The sequence below is a fragment of the Hetaerina americana genome, unplaced genomic scaffold (assembly GCF_022747635.1).
Source record: "Hetaerina americana unplaced genomic scaffold, ioHetAmer1.1.p SCAF_10, whole genome shotgun sequence".
Lineage (NCBI taxonomy): Eukaryota > Metazoa > Arthropoda > Insecta > Odonata > Calopterygidae > Hetaerina > Hetaerina americana.
The window spans coordinates 5,341,022-5,354,166 of record NW_027286070.1 but is presented as its reverse complement, the minus strand read 5'-3'; the positions used below and the strand labels follow the sequence as shown (position 1 = coordinate 5,354,166).

At 43.9% G+C, this 13,145-nt stretch overlaps 1 protein-coding gene across 1 annotated transcript in view; it reads right to left on the bottom strand.

Moving 5' to 3' along the window:
- Positions 1-11,389, bottom strand: part of LOC139700195 (A disintegrin and metalloproteinase with thrombospondin motifs adt-2-like) — a 63,848-nt gene extending 52,459 nt beyond the window's left edge. Inside the window, exons 1-2 of the mRNA XM_071598783.1 lie at positions 11,243-11,389; positions 6,087-6,219 (exon numbers count right to left, since the gene is read on the bottom strand). Coding sequence (XP_071454884.1) covers positions 6,087-6,219; positions 11,243-11,389 — 280 coding nt within the window. The remainder of the gene's footprint in view (positions 1-6,086; positions 6,220-11,242) is intronic.
- Positions 11,390-13,145: the final 1,756 nt, after the last annotated feature.

Sequence of the window (13,145 nt, the reverse complement as noted above, 5' to 3'; positions counted from 1 at the left end):
CGAATATTTCGTGATTGAGGCAATCCGGCGTCAAATATAAATACATGTAGTATAAAGTTTATCCAAATTGGATCTAACCAATGTTACTTTGTGAATTTTGACCCTAACTATGGACAAAAATTAGAAGCCCTTACTCCGTGGCGTTTTGTTGTGATTGGTCACAACAAATGAAAAAAAATTTTAGTATTCTACAACATGCGGGGATAGAGCCAGCGAGGGGTGCCCATAATGTTGAACAAAAGCGTAGTAAACGTGGGGGAAGCTACTGGTGGAATATTATGCCATGCCGTGTAATGGTTCACCCCGCTGTTTTAAAGCAGCGATGCGCCTGGATAACCTTCGCGACGTTCTTATCAAATATCACCACCACAGTTATCAACCCGAATGATTAGTTTGACAGGTGAGGGTGGAGCTCATCCAGTACTATGCCCAGCAGCGTGTGAAATTCACACTTTCTGGCAGGGTAGAAGGGGGGCCTCCCGAATTTTTTAATTAGTTCAGCGCAGGATTAAGTTTCATGGTTTGACATAATTTGTGAGTGCAAATTCCTCTCAGGACATTGAAGACAGTGAAGACACCTCTCGCCGGACAGTTTCCTCGCCTTCGATTCTGGGATATCGACGAGTCTTCGTAAGAGAATGGGTCTTGCCTCGCCCTAACGCCGGCCCGCACGCCTTGGCGTGGCGGACGGCGGACCCGCCACCCCTCGCGGCTCTTCCTATTGCGGTGGGTCTGCGAGAGGGGATATGGCAAGTGATTGCATCTAAGCCTTGATTAAAATATTTTTGGAATGCCAACTTTCGTTTTGTAAGGTTCACGAGTTGTGGGAGGAATGAACGAAACTATGAATACGTATATCATTGCTGGTCAATTTCGATGCTTTTTCAATGATAAACGACGTATCACGGCTTCCTAATTAATTGTTACGTTGACTTCGCGAGTTAGATTTAATGCTCTCCTGACTTTTAGAAAGTCTTGTTACGTATCACTTTCTCTGTAATGGAGGGACTCTCTGGTTAGTTTCTGAGTTAACGCCGTCACACTCGCATCATTCTCGGGACATGTTGAGAAAAATCTAGAGGATTATACATTGAAATGCGTCTATTTCCTCGATCAGCGCTTTCTCCATTGTCTCTGTACATTATGTGTGTCTTAATAATCAGAGTAAATCTAGTGCTTGTTTTATTTTGCGCCGACCCAACAAATTGCGCATGGAATTATTTTTAGCGTTTTCATTCTCGTCAGCACCCGTTTGGTTACGAGATAGTGCGGAGGGCAGAGTAATGGCTTCTCACCGAGAGGATCCAGGTTCGAATCCAGGCTGTGGTGGGATTCTTCTATGGCAACTCGATCCATTTTTGGGGGGTTATGTAAGGAGCACGTCAAGCGCCGTTCATCGGATGGAACGTTGAATTCCGTGCGATCTCTTGGCGCCTATCGTTTAGAGTAGGCTAATGCCGACGCCGAGTTTCTCTCAATCCTTCATATGTTATCTGAATATACCCCCCCCCTCTCCTTGGGGGTTATCACTTGTTCGTAGTAGTAGTAGTTTTGAGGGGAGGCGACCGACAGCTAAGGTCATTTGCGCCATAGGGGAAGGACAGGAAAGGATGAAGGGTGGAGAGAAACCCGGCGTCGGCATTAGCCTACTCTTTACGAAAGGCGCCAAGGGGTCCGCGGCTTAACGTCCCATCCGACGGACGGCGTACTCACTCAAAGTGCCCTCCACAAAGCACCTCAAGTAGGGATCGAGATACCTCTGAAAAATATTCAACACCGCCGGGATTTGAACCCGTCGTTCCCAACCCTCTCTTCACACCACCGAGCCCACGCGGCGCTAACAAGCTCATTTTCTGGAGGTAGGCCCGCCGGCGAAGGTTAGCAGAAACGATCTCTCTCTCTTACGTCTTTTTCTCCCGCCTCCCTTATCTATCTCTCGCGGGCACCCCAATGTCTCCCTCCTTCCCTTCTCACCCACCCCAATGGATTCCCCCCTCCCACTGTGGGCGATCCCACGCGTGGCTGCGCGGTGACGCAATTGTCCCACGAAATTCTCGCGAGACTGAACCTTGAACTCCTTTACCACGCGGCGTCGCTGCAACAATCTCTCGTTTCGGCCTGCAAATAGTAACCCCGATTCCCTGTAGTACCCACTTTTAGATACTACCTTGATCAAAAAGTTCCCGGAATAACCACCGTGTGGCGCTCCCATCGTTCCGATTTGAGTTCTGTTTTTTTTGTTAAATTGGTACATCAGTTGTTGATATTCCCTTTAAATCTTAGTGTCATAACTTGACATTTGCAAAAGTTACGTAGCCAAGAGTACATCTATCTCTGTGTGTGTTGGCGATTTTTTACAATTTCAGAAATGGATTTAAATTTGCAACAACGAACTTGTATTAAATTTTGCGTAAAAAACGGATTTAGTGGCGCACGGACGTTGGAAATGTTGGAAAAGTGTTTCGGCAACGATTCTCTAAAAAAAACGGTCGTTTACCAGTGGCACGAGCGGTTCAGAAGTGGTCGTGAGTCAATCGAAGATGATGAACGCAGTGGCAGACCATCGACATCGAAAGTCGGTGAAAAAATTGATAAAGTAAAAGAAATGTTGGTCAATAACCGCAAATTAACCATCAGAGAAATAGCGGAGGACTTGAACATTGCCTATGGATCCGCCCAAGACATTGTGGTTAATGATTTGGGTTTCCGTCGTGTAGCATGCCAAAAGACCTCAATTTCATGCAAAAAAGAGACCGTGTTGACGTCGCAAAAGACATGATTTGCGAGGCTGAATCCGATCCCACATTCATCAAAAGGATCATTACTGGAGACGAGACGTGGGTTTATGAGTACGACACGCAATCCAGACATCAGGCAAGTGAATGGCGTTCACCAAATGAGCCGAGACCAAAAAAACCACGTCGTTTTCAGTCCAAAAAGAAGGCAATGCTGACGGTTTTCATGGATTACAACGGTGTAGTGCATCATGAATTTTTGCCAGAAGGCCAGACAGTAAACAAAGAGTATTATTTGGGCGTTATGAGACGTTTGCGTGAAGCAATTCGCCGAAAGAGACCAGAAATGTGGGCAGAAAACTCGTGGATTTTGCACCATGATAACGCACCGTCGCACAGTGCTATCATTATTCGTAATTTTTTGACGAAAAATGCAACAAATACCATCCAACAGCCACCGAATTCACCTGATTTGGCTCCCTGTGACTTCTTTCTGTTCAATCGAGTTAAAAAACCATTACGGGGAACGCGTTTTAGCAGCCGAGAGGAAGTAATGGAAAAATCGCAGGAAGCACTGATGGACATACCGAAAACCGAATATAAAAAATGTTTCGAGGATTGGATCAAGCGCTGGCATAAGTGTGTTGCAGTCGATGGGGATTACTTTGAAGGGGACAATATAGATTTAGATGAATAAACTTGTATTTTTAATTTTCTGAATAAATTCCGGGAAATTTTTGATCAAGGTAGTATGTATGTCCCAAAAGGGATTCACCGTCGATTCTGGAGACAATTCAATGCGGCTCTCAAACAGAAGTGGATGGCAGATTATCGGGAATTTCCGCGACTTTGATTGCAACAATGACATTTGAAAGTCGGAAATTGGTGAATTTCGGATGATTCGAAATTCTGTCGCGGACATTTGCAGCTCTCCGTCGATTAAACTGCGAGGATTCCGAGCTATCCAGCGTATAGTTCAATTCAAATCGTACATCATAACACTCCACGCGTAGCATATCACTATTTTCTTCCTCAGCTCAGGTTATTTATCTAATCCGTAATTTTTTTTTTAGTTTATTTTTTGTCATTTTAGCAAAAAAAATACTGGTGAATATATTTTTTTAGGTTTTTAGACTAATCATCTACAGAACCGTCCTATCATTCCCTTCTAAATCCTTTTTTTAAGAAGCTAAGGTGATGTTTTGAACTAAGTCTCTCAAGAATTGTTTTTTTTTCTTCGGAAACGTTTGTTGCAAATTAAATTTTGTCCATCTAACTTTGTTTCAATTTCGATTTTTCTCTGTTTTTTACCCGGCGTCCTCAAATGTAACTGTATTACCTTGAGTAGTTAATTTATAAGAAACGTTAAATTTTCCGGGGTATATATATAAATTAGAGGAGTTTTTCAAAACTACTCCATGTGAGTAGAAATGAATGCCACAATCGTTAAAAAGATAATGGGTGCAGTAATTATCGGAATCGTTAAATCTTCCCAAATTACAGAGCTCCACTCCTCTGAGCGGCCACTCCGACCCGATTGTCTTTTAGGTTTAACTTCCCCTTAGAAACGAGTGTACCCCACGTGAGCGAGTTATGGATATACGAGTACGGATTATTTTCTAACGTAGTCAATAATATTTTGAGGTTTGTGGGCCATTTTATTTCAAGGCATATGAATCAGAGCTCTTAATATAAAGCAAACACTTGAGCAATAACTTGAGACAGTGAATATCGACGAACCAAAGGCGCAAGCTAACATATCAAGAGTGATCTCCACTTTTTTGGCTGCGAGACCAGCAAAGGCTTGGCGTAGCGCCAAAACCTTGGCGAGACCAAACAGCATTAAGCACCTAACTCTCTTTATAAACCTGATTATCCGATATAGGAATGGGTCAAAAAAAGTGTTTTGATTCTACTTGAAAATTAAAATCCAAAAATTAGGCTTTGTAAACCTGCTTTGTAAAAAATTAGGCTGTATAACTGACCTGGTAACATTTTGGTAAAAAAATATGATAAAGGTATTATTAAATTCTCGTACACACATACGCATTCAAACACGAAAATCCGCCAAATGGCAAACACATATTCATTCACATGGATATAGATATAAGGAGAAAGGATAGGAAAACACATAAAAGACAAACACAGGAATAGTGGGGAAGATGGAATCGCGCGGATCACAAGTGCAAAAAGGTTTACTTGACCGAAACTTGAACCGCGAATCTTTCTGACCTTGTTCACTTGTGTACTTGTCTGACCGATGCTCTTAACCACTTGAACGATTGAAGAAACGCAAATTACACTGGAACCTTCTTGGGGTTTATGCAACCAAATGCTCCGATTCTTTGGCCGGGAGATGGCGTTAGGGAGCTATTTCACCCACCAAAAGAAGGAATGACCGAGGACACATACAGGGTTCGTCCGGAAAATAAGTGTACTGAGCTCAGGAAAAAAAATTTATTACACTTTTACATATCTTAAGCTAATATTCCTCAAAATAGGACCCTTGTGAGTCGATACACTTGTTCCAGCGGCGTTCCCATTCCTGGAACGCTCCCGCGAAGGCATCATCGGGAACCTCTCGAAGACCCGTCGTCGACCTCTTCTCTGCCCTCCACGAACATCTTGTGCCACCGAAAGATCATGTTTCTGGACATGGCTGACTCCCCGTAAGCCTGGTTAATCATACCGACAGTTTCGGTAGACCATTTCCCAAGCTTTACCGCAAATTTGATGGAATAACGCTGCTTCGGCATCGCGTTCCGTGACGTGGGTCGAGCGTGGAGGCTCGCGTTAACAGAGCTCCTCACTACACCACAGCTCAGAGCCGACTGCCTTTTTCAGCGTCGCTTGCCAACATACCCCCCTCCAATCGCAGCCCGTCAGAGCGGTGCTGGGCGCGCCTGGAGCGGCGCGCCCAGCCCAGGAGTCAGTACACTTATTTTCCGGACGAACCCTGTATTGTTTGGTGGGAGACGAGGACCCATTTTTCCTTTGGTGGGTGAAAGAATGATAAGACCAGACAAGGACTTGAAAAATTATTACAGCAAATCTCTGTAGTGAATCTGGAGAGGTTACAGATGATGTCTAGTTCAGAGAGTTGAATGCGTAATGTGGAGCAGGCACCCGTGTTTAAGGAGTGGGGCACACTCGGGGCAGGGGGACGCACGCCATCTACCAATTAACATCTCCCGCTGTCTGTGAGGGAAGAATACAAACGTGCATCCTGTCGAAGTGCCTCTCCACGAAAGGGAGTCGGTCATCATGACGGGAAGGCGGAAGGGGGAGGGAGCAGGGGATTGCGGGTGCAGATGTGGCCATGGGGAGGGGGGAGATGACGGGAGCACTCACCGGTGCCACTCGTGGCGTTCCCGGACGTGGTGGTGGGCCGCTTTGCCGAGAGACGAGGATGCAGGTTGGGCGCCAGGCGCCACGGCGAGAGAGGCGCCATCCGGAGACCGGCGACCGAGTCCCGCAATGCCTCCTGCGTGGGGGAGAGACAAAAGAGGGAGAGTGAGCGCGGTGACGGTAATGTGGCGAAGCGAACGCCAGTGAGGTTATTCATAAGCACAGTCAACCAAGGACCCGTTCCTCCGGGTTTGCAAGTCAATTGTAAAGGGTCTTAGATGAAAGATTCACACTTTTGGGCTATGTGGGATTCCCACTTAAAAATAAATTAGCATAAAACATACTTAACCGTCTGTTGTGTTCCTCCCCTGATTGCCATACCAGGAGCCCCCAACCCTCTTTCTCCTCCCACCAACTTGACCTTTGACTTATCCTCCTCCTCTCTTCTTCATCGCTTTCCCCTTAACAAGTGCATGCCAATACCTAAACCTACTTTGTACTAAAAATTGTACCTGATGATTCATGCTCAAGCCTTGTAATTAGTTGTGCCTGAATACAATCCCCTGGACAAATACAGTGTGCTCCTCATTTCATGAACATGAACTTCCGCATAGTTGAGCCGGAAGCTATCAAATTAATTCCTACCTCTAAGTTTGCGTTTTTTGTATTCGTTTGGGTCTGTTTCCTTCCTCCCCTCGCCATTCCACCAAGGCGTCCCGTTGTCATTCACCACTCCCGACGGCCCGCATTCCCATCCCCGTCAATCCCTTATCTTCTTCTTCCGCTGGTTCCTTCCGTTTTCATTTGAATACGCTTCATCTTTTACGTAGACAATGCCAACCAACCAAGGATGATGGTGATGACATGCTGATACTTTGGATACGATCTCTTTTTATCGATTAATTATTTGGCGTAACAGAAATTCCGACAAGAATTGATGTTAAATGGTGTAAAAAAGTTCAGTGTGTTTTTAGCCTTGCCGTTTTATTTTGATTCCTCTGGTTACTTCTATATTTTGCGAGCGGGTGCCAGATTAAGGATTGACGAACTTGTGCTTAGTTCCACTGTTGTCGGAATGGTACATGTTATGATTCCAGGATCTTGTATTTGCTATGCTGTAAGGTATACGTCCATTCGTAGACATTTGCTTTAAATGGGAAGGATTCCGTTCTTTCTCTGGCAATGGACTCACGTCCTTTTATTCAAACAGAGAGAATTTCATATTTTCTTTCCAGTTATTCTCTTTAAATTATTCATTTTTACCATATTTTATCATGGGTTATGTTTATCGTATGATCTGGAGATAACGCGTGGGTAACAATGAATATTTAAAAACTTATCCTTCGACGCAAATTGAATCTGCACAGGGGGACATTGTGACGTAGAGGGTTGCAATAGCGACGAAATCGCACACCACCTCAATCTTAGTGGGTGTTGGTTGCTCAAGGCGCGCGGCTGCAAGGTCGCCTGCGCCGAAGATCAGATCTCGCCCCGTTGATAGCGCACGACAGGGGGCCCAGTCATTTTGCACAACCCTCAACCACAACCCTACTCCCCTCAACCCTCCCCCCCTTGGGCATGCTGTCATGACGCGTTAGGGGAATCAGGCTAACCGTTTATTTTTTAGCGGATACGTCGTCAGATTAAGCTCAAGATTAGACTATGGCGGAATCATTACCCCGAGCTTCGATAGCATAATTCTCAGTTATACCAAGGTAGCGGAAGTCCAGCGGGGTGGCCCACGTCTCATGCCGTCCGAAAGAGGGACGAATAGACACTCGCGTGATCTTTACAATGCGATGCGCCTAATGACGATCATCTTATTCACGGGAGGAATATATATGTATGCTGTATCTTTTTGTAATCATAAGTTCTTAGATTTTAGTACTTAAGGGGCGAGGGACGATCTCGTTGTCCGCGGTGTTAGACTTTCGCGTATTCTACATTGGGTGTCAGTGCTCCTACGCGCCTACTTCGAATAGAGCCGAGGTCGAGACATAATTAATAAGGTGAATCATATGCCTACCTCAGTATCAGAAAAGGTTATCGAAAAATCAAGAAAGTCTCCCAAATGGCTTCCCCAAATTCCTAAATCACTTAGGATTTTAACACACTCACCATCTAAAGCCTTCGATGTATCGTGAAAGGCAAAACGTGCACTAGCAAAAATCACTGTTTAGGAGGACATAATTGTGTATAACTTCATGCTGAAATTAAATTCATTAAAAAATGAAAAAAAAAACTAGTTTTTGAAAAATATTTCCCACTCCCCGGGGATTTTAGGCGGACGATCCGTCAACAACATCAAGGAAACTCGAAAACGGGAGAAGGCTGATGGGAGTTACTACAGAGGTCGGAAAAATTCAAAATCCGACAGCGAAGCATCGGCGGGAGACTCGAACATTCAACTTGTTGGTGTTAGCCTTGATGTGAAATGTGCGGTTCGGTCGTGACTTAAATTCCATTGCATTTTATTAAATGGGGGATCCTCGCTCCCCACCGCGTCGTGCCGGCTCGGGGAGTCCGCGGTCTTGGCTTGACGCGATGAGAACTTGAGCCCATCCAAAGGACTCTGGGAGGAGATGGTGGGCGCATTTGCATTTGAGAGAACAGGATCCGTGCAACTCTCCTCGAAGATGCCGAAAAAGAAAGTTCACTATGGTAACCAAGGGAAAAACAAGTCGCTGAGCCATTGTGCGCCACTGTCCTGAACTTAAAAAGTTTCCATGGGGGGGATAACATCTCCACCCTCGGATGGGAATACTTATTCCCTTCCCGTTCCTCTTCTCAAAACCAGCGAAAGATATTATTATATGCAAATCGACGGGAAACCATTTTTAAAGGAGAAGATAATGAAAATAATCCCACGTTCGCAATGAAATGCCCGGCTGTGGTCGGGATGAGGTTACGAATGTTAATTAACGTGGCTATAACTGGGTCAATGACGAAGGAAAAAAGAATTGAAGTCGCTCGCCGAAGCGTGCCATCGAGTGGCATCACATCATCGCATATGAGACATATCGGTGTCAAATACTTGGGTGTTACTTTCGCTCACTATCTCCCTCAGGGGAAACATATTTGCGGAGTATGTGGACAGGAATGCAGAAAATTAGTGTTTATTATTAAAAGTGTACTGGGTAAATGTGACGAGGAGGTTGAAGAGGGGTGGAATCTTTCTCTAGTTAGGTTTTATTCCGAATTCATCTGGTGCTAATGCATTCATGGGATACTAAAAAAAGTCGGTTTTATTGCCGAATTAAATCGCGTGCAGCGAAGGGAAGCCAGATTTGTAAAACTTAGTCATGAAATACTTAGTAACGTAGTCGCCATGTTATATTCGATACTATCTGACTTAAATGCGTAATGTATCAACAGATATTTAACATTGATATAAATTTGCATCATTTATCAACATGGAAATCTCCGTAGAGAGTGTAGCCGGAAATCTCTTTGCCTTGTATTCCTACCATAGGGGCTAATGTTCGTTAGTATTAGGATTTCTGACATTCTGGGGTAGTAATCTTCATCAACTTCCTTTTGTATGGTTACTCATCAATCACAATGCACGCCAAGCTATCACAGCACAAATGCAACTTTGCACATTGCTATAATTAGACAATATTTTGAGATCAAGGTTGGAGGAAATTATTAGAGGTAGTGGGCTGAGAATGACTCGTGGAACGAAAGTTAAACACAGAATAATTCACCTATCTAAATTGGAAGCGCGTCTTATTTCCGATGATGTTAAACATGTGTTACTATCCATGGCGGTAGGAGACTATGAATTGGATAGATGACAAGGGTTTTAAATTTCCACTTTCAGAACCTCACCTGACCTGACTCCATGCTCGGTTACGAATTTGCACACATGTCGTTAAGCAGATGCACCTATCAGAATTGCTCGCATACGTTGGCATAGTAAAATTAGGTTTAAAGAAAAGTCTAGTAAATGTTTCTCGAAAATATTCCATCGATTGACTTTGTAGAGTAACTAAGTAATTCAGCTAAAACTAAAATTGTTGAACTTTGTAATGGCGACTGTATCTAAATAAAGCCATAAACATAGAAATCAACCCGAAGTCCGATTTAGTAGTTCACTCAGTACTAAGCCCGACGGCGTGTGGTATTCACACATCAGGGTAGGGGGGGCAGTTCCTTTTCCTGTGACGTTTATGGTTTCCCAGGAAGATCTGGTACCCGAAACATCATCCAGCTTTTGTGGAGCTGAGGATGCCCAGAGAGGCCTGCCTGGGAATCGAACACGGGCCCTTCGGTCAGTAGCCAGTTGTCTGACGCTCTACCCCTGGACTACCGCGACCCATTTGTGAGTGAGGGGAATAATGGAAGCAACTCTTTAAGTAGTAAGAAACGAAGATCATTCGAATTATTTTTGCCGAGCGTTGCGCATGGAAAATAAATCTGGTCTTTGAGGAAAGCCGGCGCAGACAGATGTTTTTTTAAGATGCAGGATTGTGCTTTTACCTTGATGCGATCCACGATCCCATCAAGATCCGAAAGAAAAGCATGAATGTAAATACCGACCGTCGAGTGTGAAACTCGCTCTAATTGCTGAAATGGCTCTCATCAAATAAATTAGCTGGGGTACTTTTTCATGTTCTTCCGGAGCTTTCCGCGGCGTGGATTAGATGGGCTATGCATGCCTCTCGGGTTAGTTTGTTTGGACTGACGGTTTCAGTCTACGAGAGCGTTAAAAACCCGAGAAGCGTGCCGACGTTAAACTTTCATATCGCGGATTTCATAATTTTTCAGAATGATGAATCAACAGTTGTAATACTTTATATTTGAAATACAGCCATTGGTGTAACATTTTAATTTGATTGATACGACTGTTAAAATGATTAACTTTATGTAAATATTATGCCATTTGTTGATCCTATATTTATAATTTTTGAATAATCACTACTGAATGAATGCTATCGAAAGGATTTCTTTTAGTTTTGCATCAATAATCTTTAGTTCCGAATAATAGTTTTTTTAACAAGTTTGTTTCAAATTATATAAAACCACTTGGCTCTTTATTTTATGGAGAAAGTATATATGTAATAATAATTAGGATATACCAAATAATTACCCTCATATTCGAGCCGCGTCATGCGCCTCGAATGAATCCGGCGCCAGTGGCCGCGACCGACACTCACCTGTTTCCCGCCATTGTCAGCCAGCGGCGGTGACGCGGAGTGGGGGCTGGCGGGCGCCGGCGCCAGGCAGCAGCAGGCGAGCGCCGCCAGGAGGGGCAGAGGCGATGCGGGGAAGGCGGCGAGGGAAACCCAGCGTCCGTGAGTCATCGTCGCCGCCACGCTTCGCCCGGGACGATGCCACGGGCGAAGCTTCGCCGGGCGGCGCTTCGGTCACCCTGCGAGAGAGCGCTCCAATTACTCCGATTGGTCGAGAAGGAGGTGGTGGTCCTTACGTCCGGTACGAAGAAGGTCTGGACGATAACACGGGGTGAGAAAGAGGGGAGAGCAATGCCGTTGCCTTGGTTACCACGCTCGAGATGACGAGGAAATCTCTATAAAAAACACGTTTGAAACCACTTTTTATTGATTTTTGACAGTGGTCCTATTAATAATGAAAAGAGTTAAATGTTTGCAGCTTTCATGTGTGTTATGTTAAATTTTCAAGCCCGTAACTGGATTCTTTAATATTTTAAGTATACTTTGATAACTTTTAGCATGCTGTCTCAAGTGCAGGGAACACAACCAACTCCGGGAACAAACCCGGGTTAATTCTTTGGGGTTTTCGATATTGAAGGTTTCCAGGGAGGACCCTCTGGTAATACTCCGTGAATGAGTGAGTTTCACTCATGCTGCATTTGAATAAATGGCGGAATGTTGTAGTGATCTCTATCCTTACCGTCCAACCGCCCGAGCGATCACTGGGTTGACTCATTCGGCGATGGAGTACATTTTTGCATCAACATTGGTTAAATTATCCAGCCAATGTTGCTTTGTTCTTGGCATGCATCAGAGTACTGTTCCATTCGAAATTTGTTGAAATACGTGAAAACAAAAATAATAATTTCGAACTTAATACAGTAACTTAAATATATATATATATATATACTATATATATATATATATATATATATATATATATATACACACATATATATATATACATATATATATATATATATATATATACATATATTTTTTTTTTTAAGTAATCTACCGGTTAAGGTAGGTTTTTGGACTGACACAACTACCAAACAAATATTTTATTACTCCTAACAAAACAAAAAATCAATCATCCTACTCTATATCAGGTCCCTCTTCATCTCTGAATACTTCCTTCCTCCCTTCATCCCGTCCAACAACCCTATCCTGTTCCTTCCCTTTCCTCTTTTGCCCAACATTCTACCCTCTATCACAGTCTTCAACATCCCACTGCCGGTCAACACCCCCTTCATCCACTTTTCCTGCCTCCATAGGATTGCTCCCAACAAACCCCTCTCTTCGCCCACCATACCAAGTACTTCCTCATTTGTTTTCTTCTCTGTCCATTTCACCTTCTCCATTCTTCTCCACACCCACATTTCAAAAGCCTCCAATCTACGTCTATCCTCCTGCTTCAATGTCCACGTTTCCACTCCGTACATAGCTACGCTCCATATCAAAGTTTTTACGAGTCTTTTCTTAACATCCTTACTCAAAGTCCCTGTCATCAACTCCCTCCTCCTTGTGAAAGCCTCTTTGCCTAGCGCAATTCTTCTCCTTACGTCCCTACTACTTTGACCGTGTTGGTCCAAAACACTACCGAGATACGTAAACTGTTCTACCTGCTCTAGCTTTTGCCCTCCTATTTTAATGTTAAGCTTGGCCTTTTTCTTTCTAGAAAATCGCATAACCTTTGTTTTATTAATATTGATTCTCATCCCATACCTGTCGCACTGAATTTCCAATTCACTAAGCAATGCTTGCAGCCCCTTGCCTGACTGACAAACTAAAGCTTGGTCATCAGCAAACCTAACTGATTTTACGACTTCCCCACCCACTTTCATTCCTACCTCGAGTTCTTCCCATGCCTCTTTGATCATTTCTT